The sequence below is a fragment of the Dermacentor variabilis genome, chromosome 11, assembly GCF_050947875.1.
Source record: "Dermacentor variabilis isolate Ectoservices chromosome 11, ASM5094787v1, whole genome shotgun sequence".
Taxonomy (NCBI): Eukaryota; Metazoa; Arthropoda; class Arachnida; order Ixodida; family Ixodidae; genus Dermacentor; species Dermacentor variabilis.
The window spans coordinates 19,648,124-19,673,114 of record NC_134578.1 but is presented as its reverse complement, the minus strand read 5'-3'; the positions used below and the strand labels follow the sequence as shown (position 1 = coordinate 19,673,114).

The following is a 24,991-nucleotide window of genomic DNA, read 5'->3' as shown; positions in this document are numbered from 1 at the left end:
TACGTTCGCTTGGTTGGTTTTTTCATCTTTCCATAATTAATTTATTTGTTCATCTGTTCCTTGCTTCCGTCATTCGTTCATTCCTTCTTCCTTACTTCCTGATCCGGCGGGCACGCGGAGTGGGGCGAGCCAATGAGGCCCTGAACTAAGGGCTCCACCCTACGTGGAAGTCACCCCATTTCATTACAAGTAAACGTTTTCTCTCTTCCTTCCTTCCTTCCTTCCCTAATTAATTAATTCATTCATTAGTCGGTTCATTCATTTAGGAAACGACGTAACAAAAGGTAGAGGCCTCCGTAGTGGTGTGCCATATACTAATGCAAAAGCTGGAACAAGAAAATTAAAACACTAATGAGTCTCGATACACACCATGGTCCTACAGTGAAATACTGTAGCGGAAAATAATGTCATGCCAGCAACGTATTATTTTTTTAATTATTTTTATTGCGCGAGAACGGTCGTCACTGGATTATCATTGTTATCAGTTTATCGCTCGGTACAAAGACGCGCCTACGGCATAAAATTTTTAAAATATTGTGTCCGATGCTGTGACAAAATAGATGTGTCTAATTATACTGCACACGCGACTTAAATGCTGTTGTATGCACTGCCTCATGCACGTGAGCAACCAGCGATTACTCTGAAATGGGTCGCTCAATGTGTACAACCATGCGGACGTACTTGATCGCGCGTTCATGTATATAGACGACCGACGAATCTGCCCATCTGCTAGCGTTCTGCGTTGAGTATGGCTTGTTCTTGTTTGCACAGGGTTCGCCCAATCAAGAGTTAGATTCTTAACTAGCTGTTTCGGCTATGTATCACTTTTTTTTTTATTCGCGATCACTACAATGTGACAACGCATTCGCAGGAACTTTCGTAAACCGAAGTAAAATAAAGATTACTTGGACTTAGCGCGTTGTGCGCGCTTGCTTTTCTTGCTGTTTTCCGTTTTGCGCGCCATCTTAAAGAGGAACAAGAAAATTGCCGCGTCTTGCACAGGCTCGAAAATGAAACCGATTCCGAGTTCTGAGTTGTCGGGGCGGTCCGAAGGCGTCAGTGGCAGCCGCATGCGGGGAGGAGAGAGAGAGAGAGAGAGAGAGAGAGAGAGAGAGAGAGAGAGAGCTGCTGCGAAGGGTGCTCCGGATTAAAGGCAAGCCGACGGAATCAGCTTTGCGACGTACGTCGCGAAGAAGACAGGGAGGGATCGATGTTATATAGTGTGAAGGCGTGCGGCCCCAAAAAACAGGACAGAAATTTCGCGCCTTTCTTGGTCTTTCTGGAATAGAAAGCTTCGATGCTTAAAAGAAACAAAGATAAAATATCAGAATTTTTCGCTTCCCCGTTGAAGTGTCCCGAGCGGATGACAGTATGTGCGTAACCAAATCGTCAAGGCGGCGTCCTTCAACGAGATACGTAAAAAAAAAAGAAAAACATGTCTTGCCGTAACCAAAATAACTTTTCAGGCTTTTCTTGTTTTTTTTTTTTCATTACGTTCACAGAGTAGGCGTTTGTGCTAGTTCTTCACAAGGTTCGCCATTCGGCGCTGTAGATTTCTTGCTTTGTGCTTAAAGGGAAGTTAAAGCAGTTCTGGAACTGGATAAAACATTGCCTTTTAACAAGTAACAACTTCGCCGTTTAGAATTTCGCAGTTCTTTTTTCAAGTTCTAGCAGTTGACGCGTGGCATCTCTGTCTGCATGGGCGCTGACGTACCGTTCATGACAAATACGCCAGGACCCGCTTTACTACTACTACTAATTTTGTCGACCAATAAAAGAAAGGACGTTGTCGCCGAGTGCAGTCCGTACGCACTGGTATGCAGTACTCAAACCGATCAGGTGCCAGTTGCCGATAGGCGAGTTACATATGTACTACAGTCTTTAATTGTACGATATCCGTTTCTTTTAAGCAGCCAACTAATTAGGGGTTGTCAAAACACAATGATTTTACTCGATACATTAAAGGGAAGCTGAAGAGTTTTCTAGAAGAAATGAGTGAATAGCTGTACGTAATGGTTTTCAACGCTCTGAATTCGAATATCGCATCGAAGTTGAGCGAAAGAAAGCGCAAACAGATTTTATTTCGACGAAAAGCGGTAACGAGGCGCTCGCGCGCCTCGTTACCGCCTGTGGTTGGTTTGGCGCCTCGTGACGTCAACAATGGTGTTCGTCCGGACCGACCGCTGCCGCCACACATGAAGCACGGTGCAAGGTGGTTCGGCGCTGTGGTGTGGTGAGACGGTAATGGTAAATTGAGAGACCTTGCGTTTCTCTGAGGAGTTCGGCGTTGCTCCCTACATGTACGTAGCCGGCTTCTCCAAGAAGCAAAAGATGCTGGTAACAAGCAGTGCTTTCGACGGGAACGAAAGCGAAGTGCTAGGATCTCCTCGTGTTAGAAATGTTCTTTGGTGAGCACGTTTTTTGCAAAACTGTATTCAGCGATGCAGTGAGTTCGTTTCCGGGCAAACAACTGTACTGTTATGTTCCTGCATGCCTCCTCGTGGAACGTAAGCAGGGATGCGATCGTCGGCATTTGTGCGCTGCCCCAAAGCTGCCGGCAATCTACACAGACGGTTTACATGCGGGAAAAGCTTCCCGGCTCTTATAGCACGTGTAGTGACCTTCATCAGCGCGCCATCCGCACGCTACTCGTAACCGGAGCCATAAATGCGGTGAATTCCGTCGGCGACATGGGACAGCCCATTTCTCTATGTGCGCGAGGTCGAACGCAGCGTCCTGGCGTGCCCCGGCTTTGAAACACATGCAAACATTGCACTTGTACTGCGTTATGGTAGCTGCATGTAGGCTGTTCCACAACACACGTGCGAATAAAAAATTAATGGCGGTTTGCGACGAAACCTGCGTCAAGGGTGACAGCAACAGCGCAGTTTTAACCAGCGATTACGTCGCTCCTAAGTGAAAAATCCCGTCCAAAATTTTACCTGCATGGTTTATAAGGTTCCCGCATCCGTATGTGAGCGTCTTATTGAATTCGACAGACTCTTCAGCTTCCCTTTAAGCTAAGTGCTGGCATCGCTCGAATGATCTACAAGCTAGGCATCACGCAACATCCTCAAAAGCAGTCAGCAGGAAAGATGGGGGGCTTCCTTTGAACAACTGGGTTCTCTGAACGGATACAGCACTTCTGCGTGTCTTTAACTTCGTACGTGCTGGTTGGTGAGTTCGTTATACATGTTTTCGACGAAGGCGCCAAATAAAACGACGGACGAAGGAAGACGACACGCGACACCATGTAGGCGACACCACGCGCCTACATGGTGTCGCGTGGTGACATGGTGACACCACGTAGGCGCGTAGTGTCGCGTATCGTCTTCCGTCATCCGCCGTTTTCTTTTGGCGCCTTCGTCGTAAACATGCTTAACTTCACGACGGCGTTATGCTCGCCCTAGTTACAGCGCACTCGCTTTCTTGCTTTAACTTTCGTTTCTCCACGTTTCCTCTCTTCCTTATTACGGGGTAGCAAACCGGATATGTCCATTTGTTTAACCTCCCGCCCCTTCCCCCATGTCTTGCTTTCCCCATTCTCTCAAAACCGATTAGGATAACTGAAATGAAATTCTCCAGGAGTAATACTTACATGCGCTAGACGTGCACTCACAACCGCTGAGCCTCTTCTTCGTTGTCGGCGCGTAGATTGCTTGCTTCGTTCGAACCTACTCATACTATATTTATTTACACGAACCCTTCGACTACCCTGGCATCGAGAGTGTTGACTAATAACGTAACCGAGGGTGTTGGCCGTGTGTTCACAATTTGGCGGTGATCCAGGTAATCCACTTCCGGTCCCGAAAATGATTGGCGTGTCAGGTCCGATTCGCGTGAAAGCGCCGTAATTACACTGCGTTCCGTTAGACGAGCTGACCTGCATTATGCAACTGTTGCCGGGCGATTGAATAATAATAATAATAATATTTGGGGTTTTACGTGCCAAAACCACTTTCTGATTATGAGGCACGCCGTAGTGGAGGACTCCGGAAATTTTGACCACCTGGGGTTCTTTAACGTGCACCTAAATCTAAGCACACGGGTGTTTTCGCATTTCGCCCCCATCGAAATGCGGCCGCCGTGGCCGGGATTCGATCCCGCGACCTCGTGCTCAGCATCCCAACACCATAGCCACTGAGCAACCACGGCGGGTGGGCGATTGAATCGTTTCCACAGCAGAGGTCGACTTCAAGGCGCGAGAATGGAGAAGCTGGGCACCTATCAGCTGACATGTTCAAGGCGCCGTCATGACACGCTAGACATTGTGCTCTGAAGTTTATGACTATGAAGAGAAGTGTACTTTAGTGGGATGAACAATAATACTAATAGTGGCATTATCACCATTCATTTTGTGCACAAAATGTTTGGCATTCAAGGCCATTGTGTTGTGCAGATTTTATTCCTCAAAGAAAGAAAAGAAACATGATCTTTTTTTTTATAGTTTAAGCGTCGACAAAATGCATGATCATTCTATCTCAAACGTGATTGCTAATCTGAACTTGGAATTACTTCACGCTTAATTGAATCTAGCCTAACGTTGCTCGAAGAACGAGATAGGTAATAGGAATAGACCTATTTAGTGTGCTATGAAGTCCACACAGGTTATGACATTATAGTAGTATAAGTGCCAGGCTTATTTTTTCAGCAGTATAGTTTTCCCTATATAATGAAAATAAGCGTATTTCATGTTCAGTCTGCATTTCCGTTTGAATCGGCCGGCAATGAAACCATAAATAAATCACTACAAAATAATCCCCTACTGATTTATGAGGCATGCAGTATTGGGGGACTCTAGATTAATTTTGACCACCTGGGGTTCTTTAACGCGTACGCAATGGACGGTATAACGGCGTCTTTGCATTTCGGCCCCATAGAAATGCATTCGCCGGGGACGGGATTCGATCCCAAGCGCTCGCGTTCAACAGCGCAACGCCAAAGCAACTCCACCAAGGTAGGTACTGACATGTTACCAGATAACGGAATACAACCGCTGTTACCACACCTAACTGCCCGTCTTGAAAAGCGTAACCTCTTGGCTCCTTCGATAGTGAGCTTATGAGTTATATCAGGCGTGATCAGGTGGAATATATGAGGCTCAATTTCTGCGCATGAGGAGTCCGAGCAGTTGGCTGGGGCGCGTGATCAACTGCACTCGCTCACAGAAAAACTTGCTTAACTCTTAAAACCTCAGTAGCAACTACCGCGATCCGTTCGCAAACAGTGATAGCACCCGGTGTTATTGCCGGTCGCTGGAAATGCATAAGGTTTTCGTGTATCCTCTTACGTGGCCATTTGCGTGAGGGGGGCGCTTCTCGTGAGGAGGTGCCTTGCTTTTTCCTCCCGCAGCCGTTTTCTTCGAATTTGATGGATTCCTCTCATCTTCACGTTATGATTCATTATCTTATTTATCACTGTTTCTCTCGAAAATGCGCACAATATGACCTGGTCCCTAAATCCTCTGATTCGTGCAGCTGTGCGGACGCCGATAGACCCTTCGAGTCCGTCATCGCCGCGGTTACAAGCGCGGAGCGGGCCCCCCAACGCCGAAAGGGGCAGCCGGCGGAAAAGCTCCCTGGCCAAGATGCACCCCTTCTCTTTCCCGCCGCACTCCTCCACTCCATCTCGTCACCTCACATGTTTTGCCCTCCCGTCAAACCTTCTCCCGGTGTCCTCTCTCGGACGACGTCCGGCTGAGAGCCACCTTCTTTTCTTTCTTACCCTCCACCAGCGCCCTCCTCCATTTTACACTCCCGTAACGCCCTCGCCCACCAAGAGTGGCGCGTCTAGACATCCTCTCCCAAACGGCTCCACTCCCCCTCTCCCAACCGGCGGCCCATTCGCCGGCCGCCCAAGCCCCGAGTTTTCGCTCGGAGGCCCGATACCGGCGCGGCCGTGCGACGCACTCAGACCCGCATCGACCGTCGACGCGGTCGGGCCCCTCACCAGTGTCGAGGACGTCGCCCACGAGTACGCCTGCCTCCGCCGCCGCATCCTCATGGCTCAGAGACGCGGCGTGTTCGGACCCCTGGCTCTGGGCACCGCGCTGGCGTCCGCGGTACTCGCGGCTGCCCTGTCGCTGCCCTCGGCCTCGATGGCCCTGACGCTGGCTCCGGACCCCGAGTCCGGAACCGAGCCCGGCGACGTCGTCGGTCCCACGCCGCACCGACCCCGATACCTGGGACCCTGCAACCGGGTGCCGCCCGGCGTGGTCACTGAGCGCTCGCCGGGCTACAACAACTTCAGCATCGTCATCTCGGGCAACCCGAAGAAGTACGTGCCCGGAGAGGCGTACACGGGTGAGCGGCACGGCCTTTTTAAGTCCTCTGAATGACTTCCTCAACAGATGAACCTGGCCGTCAAAAGTGGTTGGAGCGAGGTTTCTTTTTCTTGTCCAACGACAACGAAGGTGTTTCTTAGAACCCTAAGAAAACAGCTAGTTTTTTTTTTCCAGGTATGCTGTATACTCCTTGCCTTCAGGCATATATGACGTTCGGTTATTTGCGGTGGTTCCCGTGACGCTCTTGACACTTCAGACCTGTGGGTGCTAAACGCGCTAGCTTTTTTTTTCTTCCCCAGGGCGTCGGGACATTTATCATGCCACAGCAACTCCGGTAAACAGCTTGTGGTAAGCATGGCGGTCGCAAGCAGCGCAACCCGCATGTTTTTGACGGAGACTGCCGGTACTCGTTCTAAAGATCATCTATAGACTTCACATAGACTGATCTGTGCCTCGCCGCCATGTGAAGCTTTGAGACTGTCCCCAGACAAGAGTTTTTACGAGTCATATTTTCTATGGTCAGGCTATGGCCCACATGCTCCCGGAGGTGTTTGTGCAAAGTATACAAATATTTTTTTCACGAAAAATGTGAGATCTTAAATCCGCGGCTTATTTTTGTCAGTAGTATACAGTTCGGAGTACATCTTTTTGTAGATAGTCCAAGTAGACTTTTATAAGGGAAAGTTAATGGAAGAGACGTGGAAAGTACGGAGTTTGAATTATATCGTCTTCTGGCAAGCAGCAGCTTTTGAACAAAAACTCTCGTCTCAAATATATTTAGGCGTGCGGTAATGTCCTTATGCTCCTTATTTCGGCGTGGTGTCCAAGCTCCTGGACAAGCCAAGAAGTCCTAGTAATTTCTTCTTAATGTATACACAAGCCCTAAGTCACGGTATTATTCCCATTAAGTTCTAGATGGTCTAAATTGCAGACTCGGTACTATAAGACCTCAGCGTTATGGTGGTATTTGATCAAGGAATGCTGGACCTAGGAACCTCAGAACGCCTTGGTCTTCATCAATAACCGTGGGCAGATTGCTTTGCCATTTAAAAGATAAAATATGCAGAGACGCGCCAGACGACTTTTGTTGTGTGCTGGGTGATCCGCAGTTTAATCACGCTTGCCAGATATCGCCACTGATACATCCCGTATCAGGCCGCGAGTGCAGTCACAATAATCGAAGAACGGCTCTTCTTCAGTGAGAACATCGTGTTTCTATTGTTTTACTCAGACGTCGTAATCGCACATCCTACTTCGCATGATTACGTAAAGTTATGCCGGTACCAAATAACTGCGCCGGTCATTGCTTGTGACAATGGAAAAATGAAAACGTGCCATAAATGTTTACAAAACGATAACTAGAGGCAGTACGCCTAGAAAATATATTACAAGCACTCACAAGGTGAAGAAAAGAAAGATGCGCCCGACAACAATAACAACACTATGAGCCATCAACAGAGGGAATACAAACAAATTTCCTTGCGTTGCCGACAAGGTGTCATAAACCCAAAATGTGACTAGATAAACAAAAGAATGGCGTGTAACTTTGCTGCTTCCGATGCAAAATTATTTTGACTGAACATTACATTCGCTTGCCTTTTTGGTAACGCGTAATTGCACTTCGTTCAACTTACCGCTGGCACTTCGACTAGAAGTTGAAGTTTTGACCGCGCTATCCAAGCTTCTGTGAAAAATCAAGTCGACCACTGCCTTTCACCTACTGCTTTGGTTCAGAGGCCCCTCTGACGCAACAGGCGATACCAAGAAAGTGCCCTTGGAGAGAGCTCTTCGAGGAGCTTGTTCTTAGACGTACTTGTTGCCATTTCGTTGCTTTGCTGCTCGATTTACCTGTTCAGCGTTCCCGCTTTCTTTTTAGCTCTGCAATTACAGCCCTTCACAACTCGCTCAATAAATATTTACGCAACTCCATAGCGGTTTTCAACGTGACAGGGTACCCACATGCGTTTTTGAACAGAGTGTTCGGTGTACTACACGACGTTAATTTCCGGTCTTCAGATAAAATTTCCTTGTGTAACTTCTGCCTGTTTGATTTGAAAGAAAACCCGGTTCTCGGGCTATGGGCATTGTCGCCGGCCTTAACGAAGCCGCGAAACCTAAATGTTAGCCGTCTTGTAAGAGCTGCTTCGAGCCGGATTCTCAAGAACTCGGGCAGTTTCTGTCTGTTAAATGATGTGCTAACGCCGAGAATCGTTTACTTTGAAAGCGTAAACCGTCTAAACAACAAAATAACGACTTTTTTGGTCAACTTTGCCTTTACGAGTATTTGGTGTCTTCCGTCTGAGACAACTTGATGCACTCGAATGCATGTGGGCTTTAATTTTTATCGAACTTACATTAAAGGCCATAACTGAAGGGTGATCACCACGAATTTTAAGCATGATGCATGCATGCGGGAACATTTATTGCTGGTAGCGGGGATGTTGTTGCCACAAGCTTTCGAGAGAATCGAGAATCACTTCTGCGAGAGCATTGCACGGTTGTGGACGGAGACAAGCACCTGTGAAGTATCTTCCGAATTCCGCGACGTGACGCTGTAATTTAGGATGGGGCATCAACATACAATATATCCACGCTATGCTATTGCGTCCAGACATGTGTGCTTAGTTAAGCTAAAGTTGTTTTTAGCTCGCGAAACAGAAGAGATGGTCACTTTGTCCACGCGCATAAATATGGTGCTCTGTTCATATATCAGCGGTGTTTGAGTAAACGATGTAATATTCACGTTCGTAAAATACCAGATGATAATAATCATTGACTTCAGAAGCCGATACATCATTGGGATTTTCTTGGGTTTTTGGAAAGATACTGTCAGCATGTGTTAGCCCTTCGAATACGGTGTTTACCTTGCGAATACAGTGTTTGGCTCATGAACAGAACAAAAACAAAACTATAATTGGCTTGGTCACTCAGTACGCGTGGGTCAGTCCCCGTGGTACAATGTGTTTTTTTATTATTATGTGAGTGCGATGCACCGACAGCTTTAAGGTCGTAATTACAAGCGAGCACACTGTGCAGTAATTGTCCTTTTTATTTCTCACATTTAGAAAGGTTCTGCCAGCAATATTTTAGAACGTGTCACATGTATAGCACAGAAAACAGTATTAAAAAAGTTATTAGCAACGTTATACACGAAAACGATGTGTCACGTGAAACGATATGTAACGCTTAAGACTGACATCTTACGTCACTTTTCACTCGTCGAAGAATTGAGTCAGTGGCATGCTTAAGCAAATTGATGCGCTTTTGTAAAGAATGGGCAGCTGCTACCCACAAAGCGATATGTTCTTTTTTTTTTTTTTTTTTGTCAGGAGGTAGCCAGTGACAAGGGGAATTTGAATTTATACGTGCCATAACTACGGTTTATGAGGCATGCCGTAGTGGGGGACTCCGGATTAATTAACGTGCCCTTCAATGCACGGAACACGGGTGTTATTGCATTTCGCCCCCATCGAAACACGCCGCGGCAGGGATTTGATCCAGCGACCTCGCGCATAGCGGCGCAACACCATAGCCGCTAAGTCACCGCGACGGTTAGCGACAAAGGGAACGCATGCCAAGAATAAATCGTTGGGTTACGCCTGACTTAAGGAGTAGATACTGTCGATATCCGCGGCAACAAAGTTTGGTTCAAGAGCTTGTTGCAGAGCATTTGGCAGTACATGAATCAATATTTATATCCGTGAATTCTTTGTGAGCTATTAGTACAAACAAGTAAACAGAACTCAAATTGGATTGTAGGATTTCATGCGCCCTTAAAACACAATTCGGATTTCAGAGCGTCGTAGCAGGGAGGGCGAGGATCTCGATAAATTTTTGCCACGTAGGCTTCTTCAATGTACACCGAAAGCTCACTCGCTACACGAGCGTCTACATTTTATTGAATTTTTTTCTTTCATTGCGACCCCATCAGAATTAAAACGGCCACTGATTTATCTGCAGACATTAAGCACACCGCTTTGAATTCTTGCTGGCGTGCTAGTTTGATAGCAGCCAGTACACGGCTTGGTGGAAGGCAAGTTTAGATACCAACCTTATTTTGTTCGACCTGTTGATTTTTCTACACTTCCGAACGGTTTCTTTTCATTAATGTTAGCAACGATCTTCTCTAGAAGGTTTAGGGCCGGAAGGCCTAGTTGACGTTTATGGAAATTCTTCTATTAACTTTAAGTAAGACAGCTGGGGTTTATGGCTTTTTCACTCTTCGACTACATACTACGTAGGTTTTGAAGACAAGCTGTGTTGAACATTCGGGGCCACCCATTAGAGCGCAGAAGGAACTCCATCACATTGTCCTTATTTAAACATAGAGTCTGATGCTTCGTGGGATTGTATAAAAGCCAACAAGTGGTCCAACGGGAGCGCACCTGATCGCATAACTAACACGACTGTAATCGTCACTGTAATTCTAAAAAAATTCACTGTGTACCTTAAGAATAGTTGCCACCAATGCATTTAAATTACAAAGAATGTAGAACAACGGTGGTGGCGCAGTTACTGCTTTCTTTTTTTTGTCTTTTCGAACTGAGCGTTACAAGGCGGCAACGCTAGCACTGCTGCTCACCTTTGCGTTTCCGGTATTCCAATAATTCTTGAACATATTAGATAGTAGTTTACTAACACAGTACAATTCTGTTATGTGTGCGATTTCATTGCTGTCTGAGCGAAACATTTGATTTGTCGCACATTCCTTTCACATACGCGAGGTACTTCCACCTCCCCCCAAAAAAGTTTAGTTGGTAGCGAGGTAGAGTCGAGCAACGAGAAAAAGGTTACGCAATCAATACCCTGGCTGCACCGGCGTTAGGCGTTGCAATCATCGAACGTTCTACGTAGAGCCACGGGGGAATGCCATATATGTTTGCCAGCTGCAAACAGGATATTACTGGGCGGAAAATATGAGCAGCAAAACGCAGTTCTTACTCACAGAAATGGTTTCGGGGACGCTGGTGTTATTAAACCGTTTCTGACTACCGCCGCGAGATCAAATCAACGTTATGCCCTTACGGCTTTTGTTTTCTCATCGATATATATATATGTACGATCGATGTGAAAGCCGAACGGCAGCACCGACTAACGCAGTATTCTTGCTTTTCGAGAGATTACGCCCAGCGACAAGTGTACAAAAAAGCTACGAGGCTCTCTCGTTATCGAACCGAAGGCGCGGGCCTTGTCGGGTGCTACTTAGCGGCATGGAAAGCGCACGAGAGCTATGTGGTTGTTTAGCCTATAGACGAACAACTCAGGGGTTTTACCTTTAATATTCAGTGGCTTTACCTGTATAAACAGCAATGTGATTACGAGGAACGCCGTAATGTGGGGACGCAAGAATAATTTCGAGCACCCGGTGTTCATTAATGTACACCCTATGCATCGGTGCACGAGCGTTTTTGCATATTTGTTCCCCATGGAAATGGCGAATGCCGCGGTCTCGTGCTTCCCAGTGCAACGCCAAAGTCGATAAGCCATCGCGGTGGGTCGCATGGCAGTCCTGCTGCAGGTACCTGACAAGTAACGCAGGCAATTTCACCGTATTTTTACTGGTGCAGCTGTTAGGGGAACGTCGTGCACCTTTAGTTGTGCATGCCCCTGCATATCCTTCAAATTATGATGTGCCATGTCGTCGTTGTTGTCATTGTACCGTTGTAGTCTTCGTTGGTCGGGGGGGGGGGGGACGAACGGACGGAAGGACGGACGGACAGACAGTTTTTCGGACAGCAAGAAACGAAAGCGTACTCTTGTCTGTGATGCCAGTGAAAAAGCACATAAATAAGTTACACATCCATCCTGCTAACAAGGTATGGAGGAACGACAGTATGTGGCCTTCTTTCAACTTTCAGATAGCAATAGGTAGGCATCTATAAAATGTATTAATTTTTTCCGAGACTTCCAGCAGGTATCGCAAAAGAACTTGATTGGCTTCTTTGACGTTTCAGAGAGTCTCATGGTAGAAAAGCTCTTTATAAAAGAACCTTCACGTAGAGGTGTCCTAATGAACTTGTTGCTTTCGCCTAACTTTCAGATATTTCTGTAGACATTCTATAATTGTTATGGTCAAAACTTAGTGCAGAGGCATTTAAAGAGCATTTGATTGCTTTCCTTCAAATTTAATGTAATTTTCATTATAACATCTATAAAAATTGATTCATCTTGGCCAACACTTCTAGAACAACCACAAAAGCAGTTGACGGCTTTCTGTCGGCTTTGACACAACCTCTGCTTGATGTTATACGGAGTGTTGCACAAATCGAAGCTCTAGGTATACGTGATTGTTCCTGGACAATCACTGACATGTCTTCGTTCAAATGTATGCTACATATGGGGGCACTATTTATCAGTTTCATTATTCATAAAGTTGAAGTGTGTGTCGTCCGCGTCGGCATCACCCACAACACGCTGGTTCCGCTGCAACGAAACGGTATAGCGCCGTTGGTCACGGCATGTTCACGGCTACGACAAAAACAGTGTTCCCCGTGTCCCTGACAGATGGCGTTACCGTTCTTTTGCAGTGGAATCGACAAGTTTTGAGTGGCGTCGCCGCAGACGACACCCACTTCAGATGTATTGTGAACTGAGCTGGTAAGAAATACTTTAAAACGTGGCGTAAACCTAAATTTCTAGCAAAGTTGTACCTTTGTGCGAAAATTCAGCGAAGATCAGGCAGCGGTTTAACCCGAAGAGTTACGCACACCTGTCGCTCTTATTTGTGCGATACCGAGTGTACAGTGAATATGTCCCCTCTCGGGGTTGAAGTCGGTGCAGAGGTGTCGCTTTGGTGAGTTTGGGCGGGAAACAAAGCGTCTCGCCACGTGATCCTAGGAAGGCGCTACGCTCATCACAAAGCTCGTGAAAGCTCATCCGCGCTCATACAAACGGCACCCAGCACATCTGACGCCTGACCCGAGGGTGTTGATGCGACGACGCAGTCACCCGTCAAGTCGCGTTTCCCGCAAAAGGGAGGAGTCCGCCAGACGCACTCTGTTAGAGCGGGCTTTGCTCGCACGGGGGCGTTGCGAGCGCTTCTGGCTTACGGGCATCGCGAAGACAGGCATCGTGAGTTCGATCCCGATTCGACGAATAAAGTCGGCACCGGCACGAGACAGGACGCAAACAAGCACCGCGCAACATCGACGCGATCGGCTCCGGCGACGGGCGCGCGCTTCGGCCGTGAAAACGCAATCTACGAACGACGGTGCTGCGTGGAAGACGAGTCGGCTGGCACTTTGCTCGATCTGCAGCTTTGGGAGCATTGTGCTCCGGTAATAAGCTCGGCACCTTCGACAAATAACAGCCGGGACGACGCGCTAGCAAACAAGCGGCAATACGGGAACGACGTGTAGAAGCCGGAACAGTAATGGGCCCCCAAGGCTTTCGGTAGCTGTCGGATCGGAAAATGAAGGCGCCGCGTGTAAAATGGTGTTTGTGTATGTGTGTGTGTGTTCCTCGAGGATCTGGCTCGCGCTAAGGATAAACCGTAAAACGAAAATGAAAAAAGAAAGAAGGCCTAGGTAATGGGATATCCCGCATCCCTCAATTCCAAGGGCTGTCGTACGGGTTTTCCCGAGTTTGTTAACTTATTATTTTTTTTAATATAACCCGCCGACCGGGCCAGCCTTACCTGTGCGCTCGAGAATGCCAAGTCAAGCCAACTCGCTAGCCAAGCAGAGCGCAAAGACTATCTGCTCGTGGAGAGCGTCAACGCGAGTAACTGCTTCCGTAGAATGAAGCCATATAAGCAGCAGAAGACCGAAACTGTCAGTGCTGCAGACGATCAAAGCGAACACTGGCGTCTTGACCGTTGGCGACAAACAAATCCAAGGCGTAGATAAAAAAATATAAATGAAACGGGAAAGGAAGAAAATGAACGTTTCGCGAACGAGACGGCGACGCTAAGAAGGAGAAATGGTCATGTCCAGGTGTTACGATAGATTCTGGTTCCCTGGAGGCCCATGCGTATACCTGCGTTTTTCAGGTGTTGTAAGCTTTATTACGCAGAAGCAAAAGAGCGGCCGTGTGCCGAAGGGAAAACGGGATGGTTGAATTGGTATACAACGGTATTTGTGTCGCCTGGCAACCGATTTCATCGCAGGTAATGTGCGACACAGCCGACGAGAGTTTTTTCGTGCCGGTATAGGAATGGTACAGGTGACGTTTGCACGCAATTGCGCGCATCGTGTTTTAAGTAGCAGCCCGAAAGAAACGCATAATTAGTGGCGATGTAATTTGATATCGTTATAAGGAGAGCTGTGAAAGACTTGTCGTTAATACGAACGGAAAGGTCGCCGGAAGTGTTTTAAATGCGAATTAGGTGGTCTCGCTCGTCGTGCGATGCCGGCTAGTTGAGGCAACTTTCTTTTTATCATTATTTCGTAGTGTTAACTCTGAGTAAGGAGTTGTTCACGTCTGTACGCGGAGCCGGTCAATGCTATTCTCTGACTTGGTAGTTGTCCTGTAGAAAACGATGAAAACGTTACGTGTAAAAGTAAAAAAAAAGAGTGGGTGACCTATTTTTTAGCGTAACAAAAATGTATTTCTTGACTATACTCAAAATACAGACGTTCCTCGGCACCCGCGAATCAGGTCCGTCCCTGAAGGCCACTTTCACAACACTACACTCACAAACACGAACATTTGAGCCAGGAAAACACGGGAGTACGCTAAAACACGCGTAAATAAGAATATGCGCGTTTACAGAAGGAAGGAAGAACGACATCGACAAGGGGGGGGGGGGGGGGCGACGTTTTAACAATATTCGATTAATTAACATTAAGGAATATTCTTGACTTGATAAGCAACTGTATTAGTTATGGATTTTGTTGCTTGTGGTCTAAAAGGGAAGATAATAAAGGGAGATAAGGCTAAGAGATTGTCTATTGTATGCTGGCCTGCTGGTAAAATTTGAGCGGCTTATCAAAAAAAAAAAAAGAACAGTCCTATGTTGCCTACAAGTCTTCACCTAAGGCACCTCAACTATTAAGAAAACAACTGTAGTGCAGGCAATTCAAGATTAGTATCCGTCTCTCAGCAACCCAAATTGTAGGGCATGGACTTAAACATAAACTTGAATTGCCGAATAGCAGTTACAGAACTGTACAAACGCTACCCATTACGGACATAAAGTTACGCAAACGTGAGGACAAATTCTAGAGGTTAGGTGTGTTCGCAAAGAAATTAACAATTGTAAAATATATGTACTAGTCGAATATATTAGGTGCATATAGTATGGGAGATATCACAAAGGCACTGGCTGTCGTCGAACAATGCGTGCGTCACCGCAGACAGCCTATTGTATGTGCTGCTGAAAATATAGAACAAGTTGACGAACTTCCGCAGCATTGTTGGACGTCGGTGTAGTTGCCCCCACAGACATGAAACACAATGGCAGTGCCTTAACTGGGAAGCTCAGAGGCAATTAAAAGTGCTTCGCAAATGAATAAAATAATAAAATATACGTCAAGGCTCTCCTATCTTAGGTCTAGAGAATAACCACCGTGCTAAACGAACTGCGCGCTTAACTACGTAATAAATAAACTGCGCAGTCACTAGCGCGTAAGATTGGCTCTTACCTGGTTAACATCCCTGTCTTCCTCATATATATATAGTCATAAGAAGCCAAAAAACACTGACACCAAGGACAACATAGGGGAAATTAATTGTGCTTAATAAATGAAATAAAGAAACGATAAATTAATGGAAATATAAGTGGATGAAAAAGCAACTTGCCGCAGGTGGGAACCGAACTCACAACCTTCGCATTCGGTTCGGTGGGTCCGGTTCCCACCTGCCGCATGTTGCCTTTCATCCACTTTAATTTCCATTAATTTATCGTTTCTTTATTTCACTTATGAAGCACCATTAATTTCCCCTATGTTGTCCTGGGTGTCAGTGTTTGTTGGCTTCTTATGATGACTAATAAAAATCCGGCCCCTGTGCAAACCCCCGTCTTCTCGTTTATATATATATATATATATATATATATATATATATATATATATATATATATATATATATATATATATATATATAGTTCTCTGCGCGATTTGAGTATTGTTTTCGTCGATGCTTCATCGCGTGGACGCAGACTCTGTTATGTTAAAGAAGTTTATTTTTTCTTCTTTTATTGATTCATTCACACCAGCGACTTCATTAAACTTGCCCAAATGAACTGCCAACAAATCGCGGAGGCGATGTAATGCACAGCGAGATGGGCTGAAGACTCTGCATTGGACGTCTGCCCGGCTCCATTGACCGAACGACTAAACGATGCACGAATGCAGTGCATTCGGAGGTACTATAGTAAATAACGCTAAAACTCACGCTTAAGGCACACACGTACCAGTAAGTACGAGACACACCACGTTTATGAAATCCGCTTCAGGCTCAAAGCTGAGGACCTGTAGGCATACACAAGAACATTTGCTTTGCTGCTCAAAGCGGCAGAGTCCGCGTTAGCTAATGCATTTCACACGAGAAGGCGCGGTCTGCAGGGAAGTACTTTCGGCGGTGCAACCGCTCGGAAAAAAACAACACCATGCTTGCGAATGAAAAGTCAAAGGTGTGGAAGTGCAAATCGTCTCTCGTCGATGCTTCAATCGCGTGATCTTGCTGCATTAATGCATTCCGGAATTCGAGATGCGCACGGAACCGGACTGGTTCTACCCTAACGCGAAAACTACTGAGCAATGTATTTTGTTTACCGCGGCCCTTTCCAGCCGGTGTGGCCAAACTATGCGATTTTGTTTGCTTCGCTTTCTCGAATGTTCAAAACATCGATTCTAGCGCTGCCTGGCTTGCGCAGTAGCACAGGACGGAAAAGCCTTAAAGACAGTTCAGGTGCCCCCATTCTTTTTGTTGTGTTCACTTCCAATTCACCGGTTAGCATTACGAACAGAGCAAGACTTTGAGAGCAAGAAAAAAAGATAGACCTTCTGGCCACACGTTAACGTTATTTAATACGATTTGGAAGTTATTCACGAGAGTAGGTTGTACTTTTGTCGTTACGTATGTGGGTACAACGTTCCGGCGTTCCAGCAAAAGTTACGTCACCGAAGCTCCATATTTTGTTTTTATTATTGTTCGTCCCTCAGTTCTCCGCAATTCTCAAAAAAAAACCTTTCATCTTTTTTTTTTCTTTTTTCTCACGCGCTTCGATGTCTTCAAATGACATTTGAAATTTAGCCACCAACAAACCTCTCGGAATGCGAAGTAGGCAAGCCGTGCTCTGAGAAAATTCTTTCGACACCGAGTTGGATTGTGATGTAGTGCCGTTATGTGTGGATCTACAGCCAAGAACTCGTTTCGCTTAGAAGGGACACGTACACCCGGCCACAAAAGTTTACGGACCAGGGAATTGTAGAAAACGTTGAATTTCCAAGCAGTCTGTAGCAGTAGCCAGTAGAACTGTATACGACTGTGTTGTTAACATATTCTAGTCGATGCCCGAAATGCAAATACCAGCTTGCGTTGTGAAGTTGCGGAGATATTCAGCTTTTTCTCAAATTTTATGGTCCATAATATTTTGTGGCTGGGTGTACATGCGTGGAAAAATACATGTGTGCAGCGCTGCCTCCTCATGTGCTCATTATGCCAAAGGCAGCCGGTGTCACCATTAGCGCGCCGGCGTCAACCTTAACAGAACTGACATTTGGGCGAACTAGCTGAGCTTTGTCCTACGCAACACAGCACTAAAATGACACATATAAAAACGAAAGAATCACGGCATGTGCGCTGGACTCGGAAACCAGAGGTTTATAAAACGCAAAGCAATTTTATATGCTCGATGAAGTCACGTGGGCTATGGGAGCGGGGTCAAAAGAGCAGGAACAACCGTGACAGTGTTACGCATCGGGTCTCCGGATCTCTGCTTACGCAAGCAATCATGGGTTTGCACATCGAGCTTGACTTGTATCTAGCCTGGACATCAAATCCAAAAATGAATGGCTAAACCGGGAACTGTCGCGGATTACGAATGCTAAAAGCTTAGACTTATCTTTGGATTGTGGGTTTGCAGAGTGCAGATTGTGGCCTTAATTTTTGCCCATGTTACCATCTTTCCATGAAAACTGACATCATTTTTAAATATGTGTCTTCCATACGATAACTTTTCGAAGTCTGGAACGTTTATTTTAGTACATGAAATTGACTTCCCATTACACTTAACAAACACCCTCTCACACGAACTGGGATGAAATGGACCCTTCTGCAGTGTTCAGACATCGTCAATCACAGAATTGAATCAGACACAGCATAGAACATGCTTTCTTTCCGCAGCCAGATGTTTATACAATATGAGTTTGTTAATAAACACTCTTGCCCATTCAACAAAAATATCAAGCAGTTCTATATCAAGCACTGAACGAAGGTGCACTGAAAAAGAGAAATAAGCTTAACTTGCTTCAGCCAATTTTCTTATTAATGTTATTTTTTTTAATTTGAAAGTTATCTTCATAACTCATCCGATTCCTGGCAAATCTCCCTTAGCGGTTATGAGCCATTCATAAATGCAAACCAACCAGTCAGCTAACCGATCAACTTGGTGAAGCTGAAGAGTGGGTTATGAGAGACGATTTAGTAGAGTATCTGGTTTAATTTTGACGAGGCACGAAAACCCATTACAGTCTTGACCCGAGAAAGAAGCCTCAAATAACCCCTTGGCATACACTGTGGACCATCGCAACGTTTGCATCGTCATTTTCGTGAAATAGTTCTTTTTCTGAACATTCAAACACATGCCCTTTCTTGTAAGCGAGATTCATTTTTGAGGTTTATTTTATGTTAGAAGTTGTCGACTGTAGGATGCGCAGGGTGGATGGTCTTAGATGTGGCTGGAGCGAGCCCTCTGACACGGTCCTTCTGCCGCTGAAGGCTTCGCGACTTTGGCACTGAGGCACACGACCTTGTCCTTGCATTTACGCCCACGACAAATGCGATATGGCTGGCGCTAGTTAGCGGGGCTCACATTGCTTGCTTACGGGGCTCGAGTTGTCAAGTCAAACGTCGCGCTTTCGCTGTGTCGGACGGCGGTCTGGAAATGCTATGTGGATCTATTACTAGCGCGTCCTACGACACGAGTTTGGTGAGCAAGGATTAGCAGATTTGCTCAGTGGAGCTTTCGGGCCTGCTTGGTCACGTCGATCGAAAGATTAGTTGCTGAAGGCCGTCACTTGAACTGTCCACCTTGGGTCGTAACCGCCGTGCGTTGTTGAAAGATAAATTGTCGGGTTGTTTTTTTTTTCACTTGTATGAGCCGTTTCAACGAGAATTGCTTGGACACCGGCGTAACCGATGCCAGACCGTTGCAAGCGCGCATGAACACCTCTTCGAAAAACACCAAGAAGGCGTACAGCATCTAGGACAGTCCAGTAACGCACGTTCTGGAGCCCATAAATAAACAGTGGAGGCATGTGTCGACCACCAAAATTTTCTTGCCCAAAACGCTCCTGACGTACCGTTATTGCGCGTGTCCACTCAGTAACGGTAAATTGTGTGGTGGCCGAAAATATTTCGCACCGTAGCTGGCCACCACGTACTACACATTTGCTTTTGAATCGGTAGCCTTGAATTGGGGGGTCTGATTCCTAAGCTAGCGGGGCATTTCACCCTCGATTGATGAGGTTTAAAGTTCACAAAGCAAGATGCGGGCTATGCCAGACTCTGTAATGAAGGGCTACTGATAGATTTGACAACTTGGGGCTCCCAAAGCATGGTGCACGAGTTTTTAGGCATTCCATCAACTTCAGATTGCTGCTGCAGCCTCCAGGGATTGAAGCCATTGACCTTGTGCTCTGCAGCAAAAGGGCCATAACGCCTTTGCCACAAAGGCGGCCAGGACGAGAACTTCTGAGCGACAGTTTGGATCTTACATAGCCCTCAGACAAATCAGAATGAAGGCAAAGAACTCCTGTGATACAAGGCCGCTCTGCTCAAACGCTTTCGTGCTATAAAAAAACACACAGAACATGTGTCTTCAATGAAACAGTGAAATTCTTCAGAGAAAAAGATGAGACACATGGGAAAGGCGTGGCTGTATTAGAAAGGTACATTCCGATTAGCTGCATGTTCTCGGAGTTGCCAGATATTCTGATTCCGCACATATGATAAGCTATTTGTCAGCACCTTCGAAGAGCCTGCAAAACGTCGTATGTGTGCTCTTGCTGCGCAGTAAATTAATTTTTTAAGGCACAAGAATTCTCCCTACATCAAAGGGGTGCCCTTGAGTGTTCGTTTCCTTTGGTTTAGAAGAAGATTGTTCAGGTAGTAAATAACAATTTATTTACGTTTGTCCCAAAGAGGGTTAACATCCTACCCATGATTCGTACTGAAACACTTACAAGCTCACCGCTACGCTGTGCTCTTTAGAGCCCAGCTTATTTGCAACGCCGAATCTTCGAGTTATCACTATGCTGCTCGTCATAACGAAGAATTCCCAAATGGCCCAAAATCTTACCCTAATAATATTGTTGTAATGCACAAATTGCTGAGTATTGTTGCGAACAATAGCAGAATACACTTGTATAGCTCAGGATGGGACGAAGCCTGCGTTAATTCGCAAATGATCGCGCGTTTCTGAGTATTGTGGCACCCTCTATCATACTGCGTTATGCTGAGTAGTACTGACATTTAGCTTATTGAAAGTATTCGTACCAGCTTAAACGTTCATACGTGTGCATGTGGGCTCTCACGAATTATCCTCGCATTCGTACTTAGTGTGGAGAACACGAAGTTCCTAAATTCTTGTTTGTTCATCGATTACGCATCGGTCTATTCATCCACTGATCCTTGAAAGTGTTGTCGCACACTTCTGCGCTGTGGTCTTTGGCATCGGGAAACTTGCTATGGCACGCATAAGAAAATAAGTTTGAAAGGAATTAGATTTCTCCGGGCGAAGGCTTACTCACGAAACTGGCCACACCACTAGAGTAGGCACATGAGCTTCAGCTCCAGAATCCACTTGTTTCGTGTGGTTCTGAAATAAACATGCGCATTATGATGTTCTAAGGATAAAGGTTTACACATTCGCACGTAATCATGAGAGAGCCTCTAACGTCAGTCAGGAAAACTTTGAAGAGTGTTGTAGTGTCCCATTATAAACTACTGGAAACTCCGGGAATCTTGTAAGAGCTCCCCCCTCCCAACATCGAAAGCAAGTCATAATAACGTATGTTCACTACAAATAAACCTGACGACATGAAACAGCTCCACAAGAAGGAAAGCTATCCTCTTCCATAGCGATGCCGTGTTGCCAAAGCTTGCAAACAGCAGGCGACCATGCAGATGGATGCATGGCTGGTGTCCAAGTTCATATATTTCACTTGCTTAGAGAGGCCCTTGATCATGTAGGGGTCCCCCTTGTGTTGACACACATAATCACGACTTATTAGCCTAGCAAGCCTATAAGCTCCAGCAAGGCAGCGTAGTGAATACTTGTTTACAAAAACTCTCTGGACCGCACACGACGAGCCAGTCGTCCGGACTCTATTGCCAAGCACTATATATTTTGACGGGACACCCTTTTCTTGCGTGACCTTGCATCCTCGAGGATAGTGGCCTCTAAAGTTATAGTGGCACATGATCGCGGAGTCTGACCATAAGGACGCCAAGCGTTTCTACGACACGTTGGACCTCCAGAAGGGTATACAAACACTTGTTGACGAAACTCCCGAATCTCGTGAGCAGACCAGACGCATTAGCAGAGCGGGGGGAGGGGGGTGAGCTGGACTCGCTTTCTGGTCTACTTGCAGTTCCTATCTCGATTCCCAGCCTCACCCACCTCCTCCTTCATGTGTAGGTTGCATAAAATCGGCGAGACAAGAAGTTGAGGGAAAGGAGGGGGGTGGCGGCGTCTGGGATGTCGCAGGCTCCATTTTTTTTCTTCGCCTTCACGCAGCAGCGGGCTTGGCCTGACGTGGCCGCAGCGTCGGCGACCGTCAATCTAATCGGAGGCCATTTCCTGTTTCGGCGCCCCATCTGGCCATCGCCGCGCCGTATTTGATGCACGCACACGCTGGCGCGCTTCACTGGCTTCGCGGACAGCGTAGGATTCCTCGCGAAAGACTTCCAAAGACTAATTGCTGCTTTCTGAAATTCACCAGAACAATCGTGGCCACAGCGTAACGGCTTGTGTGTCAGAGATATTGCATATTGCACGGACGGATGTTGCGTGGCGAACGCCTTAAGTATTATCTTAACTGTTTTAGTATTGTACGGATTGCTGTTTTCGACAATTGTTCTTTTTGTCACTGAAATATGTTCTTCTTTGTGTGTGTTAGCTAGTGACATCAGCAGTATGGTGTTTCTTTTCATAGGCGTGTATATTCGCTGTGTGTATTTAGCTTTTCCAGTTACTGCTGAAGCGAGGTCACCTCTACACTCCGTTCACTCTGGGACCTCTCTCTGTATATTTGTATAATTCACATTTGTAATCTTATTTTTGTGCAATAATAAACTGAAACTGAAAATCTGAACAGGCGTAATAAACAGCCTGTACTCTTTCTACGATATTTCTATGAAAAATTAATATTGGTGCCTGTAGGAGAGGGCAGCTGCCTATGTTACCTAAGCTGTTGAATAATTAGCTGTTACAAATGTCGAGAGTAAAAAAAAAGATAGTACGAAGCGAGATCATTCGAAAAGCAAAAAACGGGCTCAATCAAGCCCGAAGGACAAATCAACAAGTCATAAACCAGTCTATGTAAGTAGTTTTGACGGAACACTTCAAATTCTCTTACGATACAGACGGTGCCTTAATACACGTCCACGTATTGCGCGTGACCAACCTTTCTGCCAAATTTCATCTGCTTTGTTTCTTTCAATCCTTTCTTTTTCCCTTTTTATTGGGTTTTTGCAGAGGGCTATTCGCATGCATGACATACGACAATGGATGAGCACCCCCTCCTCCTCATCACCCGTATAGACTTACCTACAGATGCACCATTTATCAGATCACGTCCCATGCGAAATGCCAGCAATGAGGGCTTAATTCGCCTTCGCCATGCAAAATGTGCTCCACGGTCTAGCCATATATTGCCCGTCGGTCGGGACCCGTTTTACAGTGCTAGCAGGCGTACGGTGTCATTTACGAGGGGGAAAGTGACCTAGTCGCATCTCACTTTAGTGTCATGTTGGCGAGTAACACCAGTGTAATGATGATGAGTGGATTCCTCTTGAAAACATGGCAATAACACGTGCCACCGCACCCCATCTTGTAATTCGAGAAGTTATGCGTCTACATTAAACGCTAGGTTGCACCATAGTGCGGCCTTGTGCCAAATTTCATTCGACGTCACTCTGTTTCGGCGCCACTTATGTGACGCCATGCAATCAACCGAACTTCTCTTGCTCAAAAGAAAGCTCGGAGTCAAACCAGATGCCGCCTATTCAAATACATGTAAAATGCAGAAATGGTTTTATCAGACAACCAGGGGACCAAGTTTGAATAAAATCTGTTGCATTAGACAGAAAAAAAAATTAAACTCTAGTGACCAGCGAGCCGACTTTTGGTTTAAGCCTTGAGATTTCTTTTCTTAATTTCTGAAAACCAGTAAGTAGAAAGAAGATGCACAAGCACGAATTTACAGATCTGTAACTCTGCAACCAAAAATATACTTCGCAGTTCTGTAAACAGCATCCAATAAAGCATCTGAAGCGGACAAATTTGTTATATGAAAAAAGAATTATGGGGTTTTACGTGCCAAAACCACTTTCTGATTATGAGGCACGCCGTAGTGGAGGACTCCGAAAACTTTGACAACCTGGGGTTTTTTAACGTGCACCTAAATCTAAGTACACGGGTGTTTTCGCATTTCGCCCCCATTGAAATGCGGCCGCCGCGTGGTCAAATTTGATATATGAAGTTACAGCTTAGATGAACGTGTTAGAATGTTTACAAAGGTTTTGAAAATTGTTAATCACAATTTACTGGTGCACTTCAGGGGGATAAGTAATACGTAAATTTTGTCCACCTTAGATCTATTATTAGGTGCAGCTTTTAGAACTCTTATTTTTTTTCATTGCTGTCTTACAAACGTGTAAAATTCAGTTCTGTTTTCTTTTTACATTTAAAAATTTTCAACAATATGTATAAAAAGTCGGCGGCCCAAATAAATATACGCTTCCGACATTTACTCGATTTTAACTTTAGCAATACTGCTCACATTCAGTGCAGTGGTTGTCGAGTAAAACTATTTCTGCGTGATTATGGTGGTGGTAACAACTTTATTGAGATTCTGCTCAGTTATCTGGCAGGCCCGAGTCCTAGGATGGCCCCTCACGAGGAGCGACCCTTTCGGCCCAGGCAACGAGGGCTTTTTGTACTTTTTCATCCGGTGTTCTGAGCAGCTCCTCCCACGTCTGATGTGAGTGAGCTGGCAGGAGCGACCTGGGAGGGGGTAAGCCCTCGCACGCCCCAAAGAATGTGATTTTGGGTAGCCAATGTTTGATTTGTGCAGTTTTGACATATTGGGTTCCATTGCCCGTTGGTAATTATGGCCAGCCAATGTGGGCTGGGGAACGACTTAGTTTGGATTCGACGCAGGATTGAGGCTTGCGCTCGCGTGAGGCTTGCGTTTGGAGGCGGGTAGATTCGCCTTTTTTGCTTGTAGTAGTTTGTTATCTCGTGGTATGTCGCCGGTGCCTCATCCATGGGATCCGAGTCTGAGGGGCACACCTCCCGGTTGATTAGACCTCGGGCTA

The 24,991-nt window shown here is 46.0% G+C and overlaps 1 protein-coding gene across 4 annotated transcripts in view; it reads left to right on the top strand.

Moving 5' to 3' along the window:
- Window positions 1–5,572: 5,572 nt before the first annotated feature.
- LOC142563541 (spondin-1-like) overlaps window positions 5,573–24,991 on the top strand; it is a 190,892-nt gene continuing 171,473 nt past the window's right edge. For all 4 annotated transcript variants that reach the window (XM_075674092.1, XM_075674089.1, XM_075674090.1 and 1 more), the window contains exon 1: window positions 5,573–6,302. In XM_075674092.1, the coding sequence (XP_075530207.1) occupies window positions 5,588–6,302 (715 nt within the window). In that variant the 5' untranslated portion in view covers window positions 5,573–5,587. The remainder of the gene's footprint in view (window positions 6,303–24,991) is intronic.